This window comes from Cricetulus griseus, chromosome 4, assembly GCF_003668045.3.
Source record: "Cricetulus griseus strain 17A/GY chromosome 4, alternate assembly CriGri-PICRH-1.0, whole genome shotgun sequence".
Lineage (NCBI taxonomy): Eukaryota > Metazoa > Chordata > Mammalia > Rodentia > Cricetidae > Cricetulus > Cricetulus griseus.
This window is the reverse complement of record NC_048597.1, coordinates 44,155,069-44,171,777: the sequence shown is the minus strand read 5'-3', so window position 1 is coordinate 44,171,777 and position 16,709 is coordinate 44,155,069. Positions and strand designations below refer to the sequence as shown.

At 41.7% G+C, this 16,709-nt stretch overlaps 1 protein-coding gene across 3 annotated transcripts in view; it reads right to left on the bottom strand.

Annotated features, from left to right (window-relative positions):
- The window catches only part of Nectin3 (nectin cell adhesion molecule 3), a 103,613-nt gene extending 98,463 nt beyond the window's left edge, over window positions 1-5,150 (bottom strand). The window contains exon 1 of one of the 3 annotated variants that reach the window (XM_027412564.2): window positions 4,690-5,150. In XM_027412564.2, coding sequence (XP_027268365.1) covers window positions 4,690-4,858 — 169 coding nt within the window. In that variant the 5' untranslated portion in view covers window positions 4,859-5,150. The remainder of the gene's footprint in view (window positions 1-4,689) is intronic. The other 2 variants (XM_035444521.1, XM_035444520.1) reach the window with 2 other exon arrangements.
- Window positions 5,151-16,709: the final 11,559 nt, after the last annotated feature.

Sequence of the window (16,709 nt, the reverse complement as noted above, 5' to 3'; positions counted from 1 at the left end):
GCTTCTCTTCAATTAGTTTTTAATGACTAGTAATAACTGAAAAGTTTTATTTCTCTAACTATACAGATGCAAGGTGAATACCAGAATTTGTAAGCTACTAAGTATGCATGTGCGTTGGTGCATTCGTGCGTGTATGCATGCCTGTGTGTGTAAATGTGAATAGGTTGGCCCTATTCATTAACCAAAAAACTACAATTCAAAATGCACCAAAACAGAAAAAAAAATCTTTGCACATGATACCTCAGGAATAAAATACTATGCACAAAGTTACTGAACACATTATATAAAATTACCTTAAGCTAAGTGTATGAGGAATATATGAAAGTGGAGAACTTTTCACTTTTAGAATCTCAGTGCTATCATGATGGCATCTAGCCACATTACCTATAAGCATAACCCAATACTCAACTCTCAGAGGCCAGAAAGATGGCTCAGCAGTTGAGAGCATCTGATGCTCTTGTAGGGGATGCAATATCAGTCAGTCCCCAGCATCCACAGGAAAATTCACAACAATCTTTATCTCCAGTGCCAGGGTGTCTGACGACCTCTTCTGGTCTCCATGAAAACACACATGGTATTCATAAAGACAGTCAAGCAAATTATCCACATAAGATAAAACCTAATTTTCTTATCTTAAATCTAAAACATACCATATCCCAAACATTTCAAATAAGAGATCATCATAATATAAACAAGGCTGATATAAATAAGGCACACCAATAAATATACATTATACAAGTCCATGCATACAACTCTATAGCTATGCCTATTTCTGATGCTATAGAGACAAGCTTTTATTTTATTTGCTTCTAACTTTGGTCGACATTCCAATAATTCATGTTTACAATATAGACTCATACAGACCCTAACTTAATGGTATGGATAGAAAGAGTCAAATTCTGTCTCCCTTCTGTTCTCCAGCCCCACATGTTCAATATAATCACTAATTTTCTAGGTGACCCTATGGAAAACTCCCAAATCTTAAAATATATTTAACATTGCTGAGAGAAGATTCAAGTAGTTTCCACACTAGTACACACTTAATTTGGCTATATTTTAATATTCTGAAATAGCTACCTTTTATAGAAAGTATATCTCATAAATATTTCTGGACTACTGATTATGTTACACAGTCATGAACGAGCAAAGTGTCAATTAGAAAACTCAACTACTTAGGATTAAGAGTCACCTATGCAAGGATGTACAATGTAATAAAAGCTAACACACAGGAGCTACCACACCCATGTGCTCTTAAGTATTTTAGCTTATTATTTTACTATCCTAAGAACCCTATTAGTAATAGAAATACTCTGCCAGTGATTCACTTGTAGTTAAGTGGCAGTCTTTATTCAGAATCAGACTGACTTTTTAGTGATTAAGCCATAAACTGCAGTGAGAGAGTGAGCAAAAAGGAGAAACAGACATCTTATACCATTAAACTGTCTAATCTCAAGAAGATCTGACTCAATTGATTTTTTTAAGTTATTTTTAAAGTAAGGATTTTTAAAGTTCAGTGGTAAATGTACTTGCTTAGAATATGCAACTCCCTAGATTCCATCCGTAGAACACACTATAAACATACACCCCTTCACACGTATACAAAACAACAAAGTGATTTTTTTTTCCCCCTAAGGAGTTATGTTCTCTTATCCCAAGAAACTTACAGGACACCATACACATTTCTACAGAAACACCAAACTGTCCTGAAATCATCTACTTTCTTTCTGTCCATGAGAATACTTCAGGCATGTTGAGGGCAAGACACTGCCAAGCATGTGTTCCCAAGTGTTTATAAAGTGCCTAAAATATTCAAAGTGTTTTTAAAGATTTGTGCTATATGATAGCCTATTTTCTACCATCTTCTAAACATTTATCATATGATAAAGTCTTGGTACAAAAGCAGAGGCATTGTGGCCAAATCCCAAAGACAAATGGGGCCCTAGAATGGTCAAAATTTCCATCTTCTAATTGTTCAATGCCACGTTCCTGCTAACACAATATTCTCAACCTCACAGGAAACATGTAGGAACAAAAAGTGAGACATGATAATTAATCAATTGGTAATTATCATCACAAAGGAATATAAAATTTCAGAATTAAATACATTAGGTTTGTTGAGTCAAATGTCACATAAAACTTGGTCCCTTGGACCTTATAACTAGAAAAGTGTTAGAATTTGAAAAGAAAGAAAGAAAGAAAGAAAGAAAGAAAGAAAGAAAACAACTGGCAATTTCTCCACCTCTGAAGCTCTCATTTTAAAAACTTAGCTCTCAAATCAGAAAAGGGTCTGAGTACTGAGTACTTATAATCTCGGAATTTAGGAAGGTAAAAGTGGTGGATCAGGAATTTGAGTTCAATCTCAACTACAGAGTGAGACAGACCCTGGCTCCCTACCCCAGGAGAGAAAAAGTTTAGTTCTTCAAATTCAAATAATATAGAAAAACAAAACTGCAAATGATAAGACAAACAGCACTCTGATTAACAATCAGGTAGGGTCATCGGTCATCTTTTTAAAGTCTGAAAATCTTTCAACTCTTAAAAGTTAGTCTACTCAACTGAGAATAAGTATGAGCCAAATCTTGTTAGTACTATGAAATGTTAATATTAATGTCATTGGTAGATCAACAGGTGGGGGGGGCACTTACATGAAGCAAAGTTCTGTTACTATACTCATTAGCATCCCTAAGTCAAGACAACTGTGCTCTATTCAAAGCCTGCATTCTAAAACAAAGGCTCATTTTTTTAAGTCTTAGAAGGACTCACCAATTAGGGTATTTTTAACAGAAACCCCAAAAGGCAGCCCTTTAAATGAGCAATGCATATTAACATAACTACTGTTTACGTCTACAAACAGCAAGCAGAGCTGACTCTAAAAACTCCATCTTACACCTCCTCTAAATCACAGTACACTTCTTAGTTTATACGGCTCTAAAACAATCCATCATCCTTCTCCACTAGAACACCATACAAGTTTTCCTTGAAACTTACCTCCTCCTTCCATGTAAAAACTAATGTTTCTTCCCAAAACTAACCTACTCACTGCCACTACAAAATTTCCAATGTACACTATTTTCAGTATCAACTTTTACATAGCTGCAGTCTCCCATTGGGTTTTGTTTACACCAAAAGCCCTCTAGACCTAAAAATACTCCTTCAATACTATCATCCCCCACTTGCAGTATCCTGGACCCAAAATGATAAGCACAGTCTACAATTCTCCTTAATGGCACATAAGAACAACGTACAAATTCAATCTAGAATCTCATTTTAACTTAAAAGGGGGTAACAGGGCTAAGAACTATGTCTTAGAACCAAACATCTGGAGAGCAGGGGCATGCAAACTGTGTATTGGATAGGATGCCAGTTATCACACTGCACTCTATGGAGATCAGAAACTTGCCTTACAGCACTGGAAACGTATTGAAATTCTCAGTCTGTAAGTGGCACTCAATCTCAACATAATTTCGTCTCCCTCAGAACCAACTACCCTGACTCACCTACCAATAACACGATTTTCTTTCTTCTGCATTCCAGTGCAGACATTTGTATGTATCTAAAGAAATTTGTACGTGTCTCTCCTTTTTAAATAAATACTGGCAGAACATCAGCTTTAAGATTTAATGATGCACTGAGAACCAGTGTCTGAGTAAGTTTTTCCCTCCACCTTTCCCATCAAGCAATCCTCAAATGAACATCTTGCAGCATTCTGATATTATCCAGACATTTAATCTCCTTAGACTGGTAGCTGTATTTTACCAAATCAGTGCCATTCACTGATTATCGCGCCTACTTCTCTTGCATGCAAAGTGAATTTATCATTTTTTCCATCATCCTTTAAAAGTAGGTCTCTAAACTAGTCTCAGATCACGGGAACAGAACTTACAAAGGGATTAGCTCCTAAACACGGAGTGAAAAAAGACACACGCGAGAAGCCCGGGGCTCCCTGTTTCAACAGCCAGGGGACAGCAGATGCAATACGTATTTAAAAGGTAAATCTTGGGTCCCCGAGAACAAGGTTCTCTAAACTAAGCAGGGGCAGCGTGAGGGACGTCCAGCAACTGGAAGGCTGAGTGTGGACAGCATCTGGGCTCAACCCAAAGATCCAAAGGTTGCCAGGGCACAAATGTGGCTGGAGGGGGATGCTGCCGCAGGGTGGGTTTTAAGATGGTGCCTTCCTTCTCCGGGAGGCCAGGAGGCGTGGACCCGAAGGCTTCAGAGCTCAGGGCTAGTGTCCTAAGGGTTTCCGGACTCTCGGCTCAAGTTTCATCGGGGAGAAAGGAGGAGGCGGCAACGCGCATCCCGGCATCCTAACCTCAGCCCACAAGTCCACGCTCTCCGCTTCCTCAGCGCATCAGCTCGGAAGTAACGGTTCCCGGGGCGCGCGGGGCTCCGCGCACGGAGCTCCACCGCCGGCCCCGGGGGCCCAAGCGCGACGACCCGCGCGGCCTCGGGGGCGGGAAGCCAGCGGCCGGCGCCTCGTTCGCTCTCTCTGCCCTTCCCGGGCCTCGCCCGGGGGCGCGGCGAAAAGTTTCCAGGCAAAGTCCGCGGCGGCCGCTCGCGCAGCCAACCGCCCGGCACAACCGCCTCGACTCGACTCGCCTCGCCTCGCCTCGCCTCGCCGTCCGGACAAGCGGCCCGCGCCCGCCCGGCCGCGTCTCCCTCTGCCCCGCGCCCACACGCTTCACCTACCACAGAGCCGGGAGAAGAGCAGCAGGGGAAGGAGCAGCAGCAGCAGCGGCGGCGGCGTCGGGGCCGGCGGCAGCAGCAGCAACAACCCGGCCGCGGGAGGAGAAGCCGAGGAAAGTTGTGCTTTGCCGCCTCCAGGACACAACGGGGCCGGGCCCGGGGTCCGCGCCATGCCCGCCCTGCCCCGGCCCACCCGCTCGCCCGCGCCCCGGCGCCTCAGGCTCTGGGTGGCGGCGGCGGGCGGCGGCCGCGGCGCGGAAGGCCAGCGCGCGTGTCCTCAACCCCCTGCTCCTGCGCCGTCGCCGCCCGCCGCCACTCGGCCGAGCGCTCGCGGCCGCCTCGACTCCGTCGCCGTCGCCGACGCCACTGCGAGGCTGAAGCGGGAGCCGCCCGCCACCGCCGCCGCCACTCCCCTCCCCGCGGTCCCCCTCCCGCCGCGAACTCCTGGGAACTCGGAACGCACCACCCCGCCCTGCGGGAGGGGGAGCCGCCGCCGACCCTCACCGCCGGGACGAAGCCCGCCCTCCCCGCCGCCTGGCTGCCGGGACGCCCAGCCGCCCGCGGAGTCCCCTCCCACCCGCCCTCCCCCCACGCTCCTCCCCCTTCAAGGAAGAAAAAAAAAAAAGGAAAAAGGAAAAAAAAAAAAGAAACTTCATCCACTTGGAAAACCAGGCTTCTCCCGAGGCAGAGCTCTCTGGACCAGGGTAGGCGGCCCCGCCCCTCGGCCCCGCCTCGTCTTCCCCCTTCGCAGAGCTTGAGATGGTCTCGCCCACTCCGCCCCTCGCGGGGCCGGGGCCGCCGGGGCACACCGAGCGAGGCTCACCCAGGCGGAGGGCTGTGGGACTCCCAGTCCTGGCTCTCTTTTCTCCCGCGTGCTTGGGTTCCCCAGCGGGACGAGGGACGACAAGGGGGGGGGGGGGGGGGGATGCGGGGAAGGCAGGATTCGGATGCCCGCTCTCCAGGGGCTGAGCGGGAGATGCCTGTTTGGGAAGCTGGATGCCGCCGGCTGGACCAGCCTTCTCCCTCTTCAGCCCGGCACCGGGACTGAAAGGAGACACACTCCACACCACTCTTCCTCCTCCTCCTCCTCCTCCTCCTCCTCCTCCCCGGGGCATCCCGGCTCTCCGCTGTCCCGGGCCTGCGTTAGCCACGGCATTTAGCCTGTTCCTTTCTCTGGGAGGGCTGTTTTGGTGGAAGGGTCAGCGGAGCTGGCGGAGGACACTAAGGGGCCCCGGAAGGTTTGCTCTCTAGCTCTTGCTTCTCTCGGGCCGCCGGGTTGTCCACTTTCTGCGCTAGGCGACCGGCAACAGGAGGCCATGGATTTCTCCCACCCGAAGGCTTCGAGTGCGGTCGTGTTTTTTTTTTTTTTTTTTTTTCTTTGATTGTTTGCATGTTCGCACTGTAATTTTATTTTCTTGCTTGTTTCTCTTTGAGCTCTTCGCAGAAAAGTGACCTCAGGAAGTATTAAACATTTGCCCTTAAGAGGAACGCCTGTGATTCACCATAACCCTCCCTCAACACCCAATGTTTGTCTCCCTGCCCTCCTCATCTATTCACCACACACAGCCAGAGTGACTTGACCTTGAAGCCCCAGCCACTGTAGCTCTCTGTAGGAAGAAGGGGAAGGATGGATGGTTCTGGCTGTCTGCGGGGCAGTGGAAGCGGAGGACACCGTCCTAAGGCCTGACACCATTAATTTTTACCTAGGTCCTGCAGTCCCCACCAGATAGCCACAGATTCTCTCTAAAGAATGAGAAAGACACCCAGAAATGAGCCTGTGGCAACTAAACTAAAGCTTGCCTTGTCCCCAAGAGCATGCTGTGCTCAGACTTTGAATCACTGATTTATGATGTTTTACTCACCTCCATGTCCACATAGCCTTGTATCCAGTCAGCCTCTCAGTCTCTCTCCCTTTGGCTCCCCTTCCTCCTCACCTGTCTCCTAGCACTAGGACAACTTCTATTCATTACCACCATCCCTTGCTTCTCCTTCTTTCTCCTGCCCCATCTTCATGCAGTCATTACTCTCTACACATATCCTCAAGGTTCACTTATGAATAAACCGTGCCCTGCATTGCTGGGGAGATCCCCTGATGATGCTCATAATTGACAAAATGTAGCTATTGTGACATTCCTCAGCTGTGCTGACACCACTGTTTCCCTTGAGAACATTTCTTTCCCTAGTTTCACACTCCCTAAATCTAAATTCACTGCTAAATTTAGACAGAGCCCACTGCTGCAACTACTAGCTAATTATCTGTTTAGATAGCACTTTAACACAATGTTGCGATTCAGTTAAATGTTAAACAACCAAAAATTTAATATCGTTAGCCAATTTCATCCCCCCCACCCCCAGTCTTTCCTGATAGTTCCAGATTCCAGGAAAAGTAATTTCGCTAACATTTTAAAAGGTGCCAAAGGCTTCAGGGGTGGCTATTGTGCAATTTGCTGAAAAGACCATAAGAAATTAACAGATTGAGGATATCTCAAGGGTGATGTGGAACTTCTAAACTATTTCCTCACATATGTAGACAGTGAATAGTGGCTTGCTGTGATCATATTCTCTCACCTAAAATGAAACAGGAACGTGGAGCAACAGTACTTATAGACATGATATAATGAGTAAAAGAGCATTGTGCTGGTGTTTTTATGTGAATACATGCATTATGTTCTAATAATAATAATTTGTGTCGATGTGGCATCTTCAGCTGGAGATGTCAAAGCTCATGTTCCTATCACACAGAAAGTGGCAATTACTATTATCCCGACTTGACAGCTGGAGGAACCTAGGCACAGAGGTTAAGTGCTCTGCAAACCCTGCCAGACATGTGAGTTTTATTTAATTTTTTTCTGCCAGACTGCCTTCTTGTCTTCCAGTGGGCACAACTGAGTCCTCAGGACACTCTTTTCAGTAAAAACTGTATTTAGGGAATATGATTTTTTGCCTACTAAATGTCCAGTCTTAACGAGTTCTAGTTTTCTTCATGGAAATTATTGCTAGGCACACAAAAAGATTTTACATATTGTAGTAAAACTCCCTAACCCCCAAAACTAGAATGACCATTACTGGCTTTATAAAAATTTTAATTTTCTCTTACAGATAAACTCACAGTAAGAATATGGTTGAAAATTAATTATAACCAGTTCATTAAGATTTTTGACACCGTTGTATATTGAAATATATATTTACATGCTAGGAAAAGCATCTGAAGTAAAGGTAACACAATTCTAATGCCAACAGTAGTTTCACTGTTTCACATAAAGTATTGGTGGGGTTCAATCCCACTTTTAGTTTTAAAGGCTGTTTGCCAATTATCGGAGTTCATTAACTCTTAACTAAAAAACAAAGATTGTTGTGTTAACAATGAAGTAATTATGTGAAGTGCTGGGGATTTTAAATTGGTTCAAAAGTTTGAGGCCAGTAAAATTCGGTGACGAAGTCAGTCCTTTGTAGAACAGGTTGGACAGTGTATGCATTAACTAATTGTCCCTACCGTAAGCAAGTTTAACCTATGTAAAGAAGCCTAACCTTTCCTTAGTGGAGGAAATGAACAATGATTTATAGAATGTTTGAACATTGGCACCTATATGACATTATAGGTGATATTAGTTTTTTAGACTCCCAGGATTCTGAAAAAGATTTAGGCAAGTGCTTACCAACAAGCTAGTAAGCCACAAAAGAGTCTACCACTCTGAGAAGTTTCAATCTCATGTTTTATCAAATTCAGTTCTTCTAACTAAAAAGATCATTATTTTGTTTCCCCCCTCATATTTCCTTTGGGAGTTTGCTCAGATTTTACTTTGTCATTGTGCTCTTCGAGGACCACCTCCATACCATTCTGTCTACTTAATTCAGTTTATTTTCTCCAGACATGTCTATCATCCTTTCCCTTTAAAATGAAAGTTCTATAAGGACACACAGGTTCCTTCCTATTTTTTCACTACCAATACAGAAACACTTAAAAGAATACCTGGCAGATCCCAGATTGGATGTTTCAATGATCACTATAACAATGTGGCATAACATAATTAATTAATACTCAATTTTTCAAGACTTTAACATGTATTGATCACGTTGTTGAATATTTAAGCTAGAAAATGATTGTTCTGACCATTGCTTGACTTTGATTTAATTGCCATTAATGATGCGTGTGTGTGTGTGTGTGTGTGTGTGTGTGTGTGTGTGTGTGTGTGTTGTGTGTGTGTGTGTGTGTGTGTGTATGTGTGTGTGTGTGTGTGTGTTATATTTGGGGTGATATATACATGTGTGTGTATGCATGTGGATGCAGGGGTCAAAATTAGATATCTTCTTTAATACTTATTTATTAATGAGACAGGACCTCTCACTAAACTGGAACTCATCTAAAGCTAAGCAGCCTAACTAGGAAGGTCTAGGGATCTTCTGTGTCTGCTCCTCTAGCACTGGGACAAAGAGTTTGGTTCTTGGCTTTTTGTTATCAGTGGTGGAGATCTAGACTCAGGTCTTCTTGTATGCTCAGCAAGCACTTTAATAATTTAGCCAGCTCTGGTGCTGTGTTTTCAACCAATATCTCTCCACTGTATATTCACAAAATTCTACATTCTGGGGCTATAATACTAAGGCTGGGATTCTGCAGTCTACATGTCTCCTTTACCAGTAAGTCACTGGATTCCAGGGCTTGTCTTTTTGCATTCATTTCTTGTCCCTAACAGCATCACCTTGGTGGTTATACACTATCACACTTGTCTTTAAGACTTGCTTCCAGACTTTTTTTAAAACTATAATATCAGACTCTTCACAGACTTCCAAAGATACTAGCCCTAGACAAGCTGTTCCCATTCCTCAAAGGACCAGTCCTGAGCTCAGCATGTTTTTCTCTGGACTTCTGAGTTCTGAGAACAAGCTTCCACTTTTGTTCCTAGGACTCTAAAGGCGATAATAACTTCCTTCCTAGAAGATAAGCCCCTGACTTTAGGAGATTTCACTTCCTCTTTTTTTAATGTAGAGACTTCTTCAAACCCCTGTGCAGTATTTTCCTCTATTAATTTCTTTATGCTAAATAGCTTCTGCCTCCCTGGTTAGACCTCAAGTGACAGTTTTTCTTCACATCTTAACTTATAACAGTTGTTTTTCTCTACATAAAACTGTTTGAATATCACAGAGCCAACATTAATCCATCAATAAACCAATAGATGTAAATAAAAGCCACAAGTCAAAAGAACAAGACAGTTTCCATTTCCTTGTAAGTACCCTACATTTATCAGAGGTAATCTTGAGAGCAGTGGAATTAGGTTGATACTATGATAAAAACATAGGTTAGTTCTTTTGTTTTTTTTTTATCCAGATATGGTAAAAATCAAATACACACTTCTCATTTTATGTGGTTCAGTGATTTCTTTCATTTATACATTTTGACTGCATTCATGAATCATTGTGGAAATAATAGATTATTTGGAAAACAGTTGGACTTCTCCAACCAACAGTGACCACAAACATTTTTCATATATCTGAGTAGACCGTAATTATGCTTTGCTACTCTAGCATTCCAAAGAATATATCTTGAAAGGAGAAAGCAGAAAGAAGAACTATGCCACAAAATTGGTGTGTTAAATAATAAAAAATATAATTAACAGGCATAATTTATCTAGCTCTAACACTAATGATAGTTTTCACTTAAAGATGTATACTATAAAGGGAACTGACAAGAAAGGCAAAACCCTACCTTTAAAAGACTGGTAAAGCTTAACAGTAAAAACAATGTTTGGACAGTCTTAAAGTGTAGCTGGGAGTTTGTCACAAAGATAAAAGTAGCAAAAAGAGGAGTGACAGTAGGAAGTTACAGACATGTGGCATTGTCATTATATGTTAAGCATTTCTGTGCTGCTAGAGGGTAGCATATAAGGGATAATAAGACTAAATAAGATTAAAATGAATTGAGGTTGGCAGAGATTTCTGTCTGGTTTGGGTGGTTGGTTTGGGTTGGGGTTGGGATTTTTTGAGACTGGTTCTTACCCTGTAGCCCAGGCTTAACTAGCCTTGGCAGTCCTTCCCAAGAGTGATAGCATGAGCCACCACACCTGGTTAGGATTTTCTAAATGTTGTAAAGAACACTGGATTTTATCTGAGACCATAGGAACGAATTAAGAATTTTGAGTAAGAGAATGACAAGATTATATTTGCTAAGGAAGTGACAGAAAAATGTGAAGGTGAAGATGAATGGGGCATAGGAACATGTGGGGGAAATTGCAAGTAGGAATTTAGCAAGAGAATTTTGAAAAGCAGCAAGTGAATGAACTTCACTCAGATGAAACAAAGAGTAGTTTAGTGAAGACAGGTGTGGAAGCACAGGCCTTAATCCCAACACTTGGGAGGCAGGTGAAGTGGATCCCTGTGAATATGAGGTCAGCATGGTCTAGAGAGAGAGGAGACCCTGCCTCAAAACAAATAATTGAGAAAAACTTTATAGTGTTTTAAAACAAAATTCTGGATCTGCACAGAGGCTTGAATATTCTATGAGTAGATAGGAAATAATACTCCAGATGGTAGAGAGAAATAATCAAAGGGACAAAGAAAGAAATGTTGCTGGGGGGAGGGGGCAGGGGACAAAAGGGGATGCACTGAAAGCAAGAAAATGTGTGTAGAGGTGGGGGATAGCTGAAGATCACTGAACCAGTGAATGTAGTGGAAAATCTGGAGAGGAACAAAGTACAAAAACTGTAGCCATGCAATGGGTGGTTTCATGCATTGTTAAGCAGTTTAGGGTAAAATTTATTACTTTTAAAGTCTTAATTAGCTATCTCACATATTATTCAATTTCTTTCCAACTGCCAATAATTAATTGCTGTTTTCTCAATGGAATGCAAAAAGAGAAAGACTAGACCTGTCGGTGCTCTTGCTATTGTGTTTCAATCATACTGAAAGAACAAGCCCATTGTCATATCATCCATTCATATAGGCTATGTAATGAAAAGCCACTTTGCTCTCCCTTGGGATTTCACTAGTTTCTGTCCAAGCTAAAGCATTGTTTCTAAATTGTCCTTTGATATCTAATTCATAATATAATAATATTCATCAGTGACTCCATGCATACCAGCCCAGAAAGATGCACATAAGGGTACACAATTGTAGTTGATGTTAAAAGCATGTTGCAGCAAGGGATTAAGTTCATGGCCTCACACTTGTGGTCTTCGGTAAGTTACTAATTCTCTTTAGTGTCTGTTGGTATCCTGGCATTACCATGACCCTGCCCTGCGACAACTGGCAGGTTGTGCACACTGGTATTCAGGCAGATACTTAGACAGCTCAAAGAGCCCTGTGTTGAGTGGCTATGTCATGTGTTATGTGTTATGTAGCTGCCTAAGGATTCTGTACGCATGTGCAAGCTTTCCCTTTTAAGTGAGCACCTACCTCCCACCTGTTCACCCCTTATCCTCTTCCCCTCCCCTTCTCCCCCCTTCCATCTCTGTTTGCCCCCTTCCCTTTCCTTTCCCCTTTTATCTCCATCCCCTGTTAGCCAACACTTATCCCTCCCTTTGTTCCCTTTCCCCAATAAATTCCACGTGGGTTCTGTTGAGTTTTGTGGTTCCTGTTTCATCGCCTGAAACAAAATAACAACATTTGGTACCTTGACTGGATAACAACAGTGTCCTCATGTGAAAGTAAGGAAAACAGTTATTCATTCCTCCAAGTATTAAGCCTGCTTTAGTTTAGGTAACAACTTAAGAACTGGTCTGAAACCCAAGAGACATTCATTCTGATTGTTAGTATTATTGTTAGTCATTGAGGCATTTTGAACATAAACTTGGAAATTTCTTGTTGATCACAACAAACTAGGAGAACTTATGTTCAGGTTCCTGTTCCCAACAATGCCATTCAGATCTTAAAAACTGCTCTGATATTGTATACCTAGTATTGTTAATAATCATGTGCATCTTTATGATTTACAAAACTCATCAATTTACTTCAGGGAGTTTGCAGATGTTCACGTGACAATCCTTGAAACATAGAAACACATCAGGACACATGGCAAAGATGAAAGGACTGGTTGGAATTCAGGCTACTGCTGGCTTTGTGCCCCTGCATTATCCGGGTGGGCAACGTGTAATCACAAGGGTCCTAAAAGTCAAGGAAGTCAGAAGACAAGAGACAGAAGACGATGCCTCAGAATGATCAGAGAGAGGCTGTGTCCCCACTTTGAAGACTGACGAAAAGAGACTATGCACCAAGAAATAGTGCACTATCTAGAAGACTGAGAATGCAAAACGAGCATTATTCCTGGAACTACCAAAGAGATATACATCTCCTCCCACCTTGATTTTAGTCATGTATGGTCCCTGTTGCACTAACTAACCTGCAAAACTATAATTCAATGTTGAATGTCGTATCAGTACTAATATTACTGCACCTTCCACCTCTTTTTATTCCACCTCTTTTTTATACAGGCACCTCAGCTTGTTTCTAACCACAACTATCTATCAGCATACTCTATGCCATCTTTGTCTTTGACCCCTTTAGGGTCATCATGCCACTGGGAACAAGCATCCTCATGGCTTTGCCTTTGCTTTTCCTTCCTTTCAAAATGAAATGAAGCATGAATTAGTGTCTCAGAAGTTTAAGATCTTATGCTTCCTATCCTCAGAGAGCTTCTGGCTTATTTTTCATGGCCTTCAACTCATGCTTCCTAGAAGAGGGCTGAGTCTATTTCTACAGCACTCGTCCGTAGCCCACTCTGTTATTCTGCTGCTTCTCACACTACTTAGCTTTAGTGCTTCAGTACCTTTTCACTGTGTGAACCTTTAGGATTAGCAAAAAATTCTGATTTAAGATTGTATTCAAACTTACTTCCCCTTTTGCCATCAATTATCAGTGTCGAGTTGCTCTCTATCTACCGTGCTTTGCCTTCTGACGAATCTCCATGTTCTTAACCTCGTTCTTGCTTCTCTGTCTTCCTGTCCAGAACCGACATCATAGCAAACTTTCCAAAAATGCACTCAGCAAAATTTATGCATTTTGCTGCCCCTCACTAATGGCAGTCAACATTCCTGCCCTAGGTCAAGTTGTTTGATAAAAATCTCAACTTTATGCCAGGCTTAATTCCTGCAATTTTGTGCTAGCACACTCCCGCTTCAGTTTCTCAAAGCTATGCACTCTTGTGAGCATAATTGAGATCTTTGCAGATCAACGCAGAACTTTTTTTCTTTCTCTTCAATCCTGCATATTCTCTCGTCAGTTCGGGTTTTTCTCAAATTCCTTGGAAAAATATTGAGATGTTTCTGGATGATCTAGCTATGGCCTTCTATTTAACATGCAACCCTTCTCTGAAGGAACTGAAACCTTCCTTGCTGGGAACACCATTTCCCACTATCCCCACAAGTCATTCCCCATGGATAATTACTGTCTCTACAACTGAGGAAAAATGAAGAGCATTTGTGCAAACTCACCTCTTAAAAACAGATCAGTTAAGTACTAAAATTTTCACAATATGTCACAACCTGGAAACCAGACTCAAAGGTAACTGATGGCTGGTAGTTCAGCTGCCCTGTGGTCTTTCTCTTATTGGAATGGCAAGCCAAAGCAGCTGGCTTCATGATTACAACAAATTAGAGAGCAACCAGGCAGCTCCTCAAGGCCATGAGTTCTGTTTGTTTTGTGAACCAGTAACTTCAAGTTTAGCTGCTACCATTTGGTGTGGGAAAATATCATTTTTATGTAAATATCTCACATATATGTAAATATATGTAAATGACAAATAGCTTTTGGCATTGCTATGATCAATAAATAGATGTGTGGAAATCTCAGGATTTGCTTTTATTCTTGAATTTTGTTTCTTCATACTATGTTTCCTTCACAGAAATGTGGTCTAACTCCTTGAATTTTCCTCCATACTTTGTTTCCATCTTCACAGTGAGTTACACTTTGGAACATATTAGGTTCCTGAAAAATATACAGATGTTTTACTTTAACTTCAATACAACTTATCCAGAAAAACTAATAGATCCTTTCTATCTCTGAATTAATAACATGTGGGAAATCCTTGAGGAACTGACCCTTTTGCCTAATGATAAGTAACTGTTCCGAACTAGTAAATGTTTTGTCCCTAGAAGGACCACTGACAATGAAGGAGAGAACTACTCTTTCAAATTCTATGATAAAAGAGACACTTCATGTATTCAACAATATTTAATATAGACTCTCCATGCTTCATTTGGCAGTCATGAATAAGACATATAGTCTCTTCCATTCAATGACTTTTCAGGTTAGCATGGAATGATATTAAATGAATAATTATGTAATTCATTAGTTAATGTCATTTTTATCCATGTTAGAAGATAAGAGACAGAATGGCAGAGGGTATATACTGATGGATCCAGATTAATGTGGGCCTAAAATGGCTTTACTGATGAACTGTTATTTGCATTAGGATGTTTACAATACATTAGCATTAACTCTTCAACAACAACAAAAACTTGGTGTATAAGATCATATCATGAAAGAGTTGATGTACAGACAGCAAGAGTTTGACTAGCTTGCAAAGTTAAGAGCAGGAACATATGTCTGCCAGCTCTATTCTTGACTGTGCTCTCATCTCAATCATAGGGGCTAGAAGTCTACAAATTGAAATCTACAGATTCTTGTGCCAACACTATCTGTTAATATCTGACACTGGCAGCACTGGCAGAAGAATTTGAAAGTAAAAAGTCATTTATCCTTTCCTGATTCTTAGGGAGCCTTTGGAGCCACACAAGAAGTGGTTTGATCAACAGAGATTTTTAACAGCCCCTCTAGAAAGGCATGTGCCTATGTAGCTCCAGCAGAGATAAAGCAGACAGCATCTCTGGGAAAGATAAGGAAAAGCTATGAGCACCAGTTCAGGGACAAAAGCAGTTCCCTGGTCCATATGGTATCCTGCTTGGCCAAATAGTCATTGGATATTGTTTTTCTTGCTCTATAATGACTATCCAGCATAAAATAATAACATAGTTTATTATTTTCACTATTATTCTTTGGCAATTGTATTCATGTATACAAGTATACAATTGTATATACATTTATGCTTTGGTCACATTTCCTACTCTTATCCTCCTCTCACCCCTACCAACCTGCCCTCTCCAAAGTCTCTGTTCTATTCAATTTTAGTGTTATTTGGCCTATTCATTTTCACCTTATGACTCACTGGATTTAACCAGGGCCTCTCTCAGGAACATGACTGTAAGAAGCTGTTCACTGGAGTATGAGTAACTCACCAGTGACTACATCAATGAAGAAGATGTCTTCCTCTACTAGAGCATCCTTCCACTGCCATTTGCTCAGGGAAATGAAAGGATCTGTATGTATGGGGGGGGAGTCCTTTAGCCACAGTATATTATATACAAGAATGATACTGCAGAGACAAAAAAATAAAACAATCTTTAAAATAGCACACAGAAAGCCTAGCAATGCAGAAAGGATCCAGGTAAAAGAAGTTCTTAAAGTCATACTTAGCATTTTGGGTATCAGCCATCAGTAATGGGAAACAACCCTTTAAAGAATTCTCACTTGAGAAATAGCATCATCAGTTTTCCATTTATAATCTTTTATACCTGATGACTAGAGAGAGCATGAGCACAGAGGGTAGGAGTTACCTCTGGAAATAGAATTAACTAGACTGAGGAATCACTTAAGTGAATAAATGAATCACCTGAATTCAATCAGCTAAGTGAATACAAGAAAAGGATTGGTTGAATTTAGATGGTGGAAGGAAAGAAGTCCAAGGTAGCTATAAAGTTTCTATGTTTCTATCACATAAGTATATGAGATTACTTATGAACATGCCTCAGAAAGATAAAGTTTACTCTCAGAGCTGGAAATATTTGAATTATATATGGAAGGAAAGCTGCACTAGTAGAATAGACCTTTGCCAAAAAAGGAAAAAAATGTATTATAAAATTTAAAGACATGATTTTTTTTTTTTACAAAGAACCAATTAGAATGACTTAGCAACATTGGTAATCTAAAGACCAGTACCAAGAATGGCTAATAAAAACAGATTTCAAATGCAGAGAGTC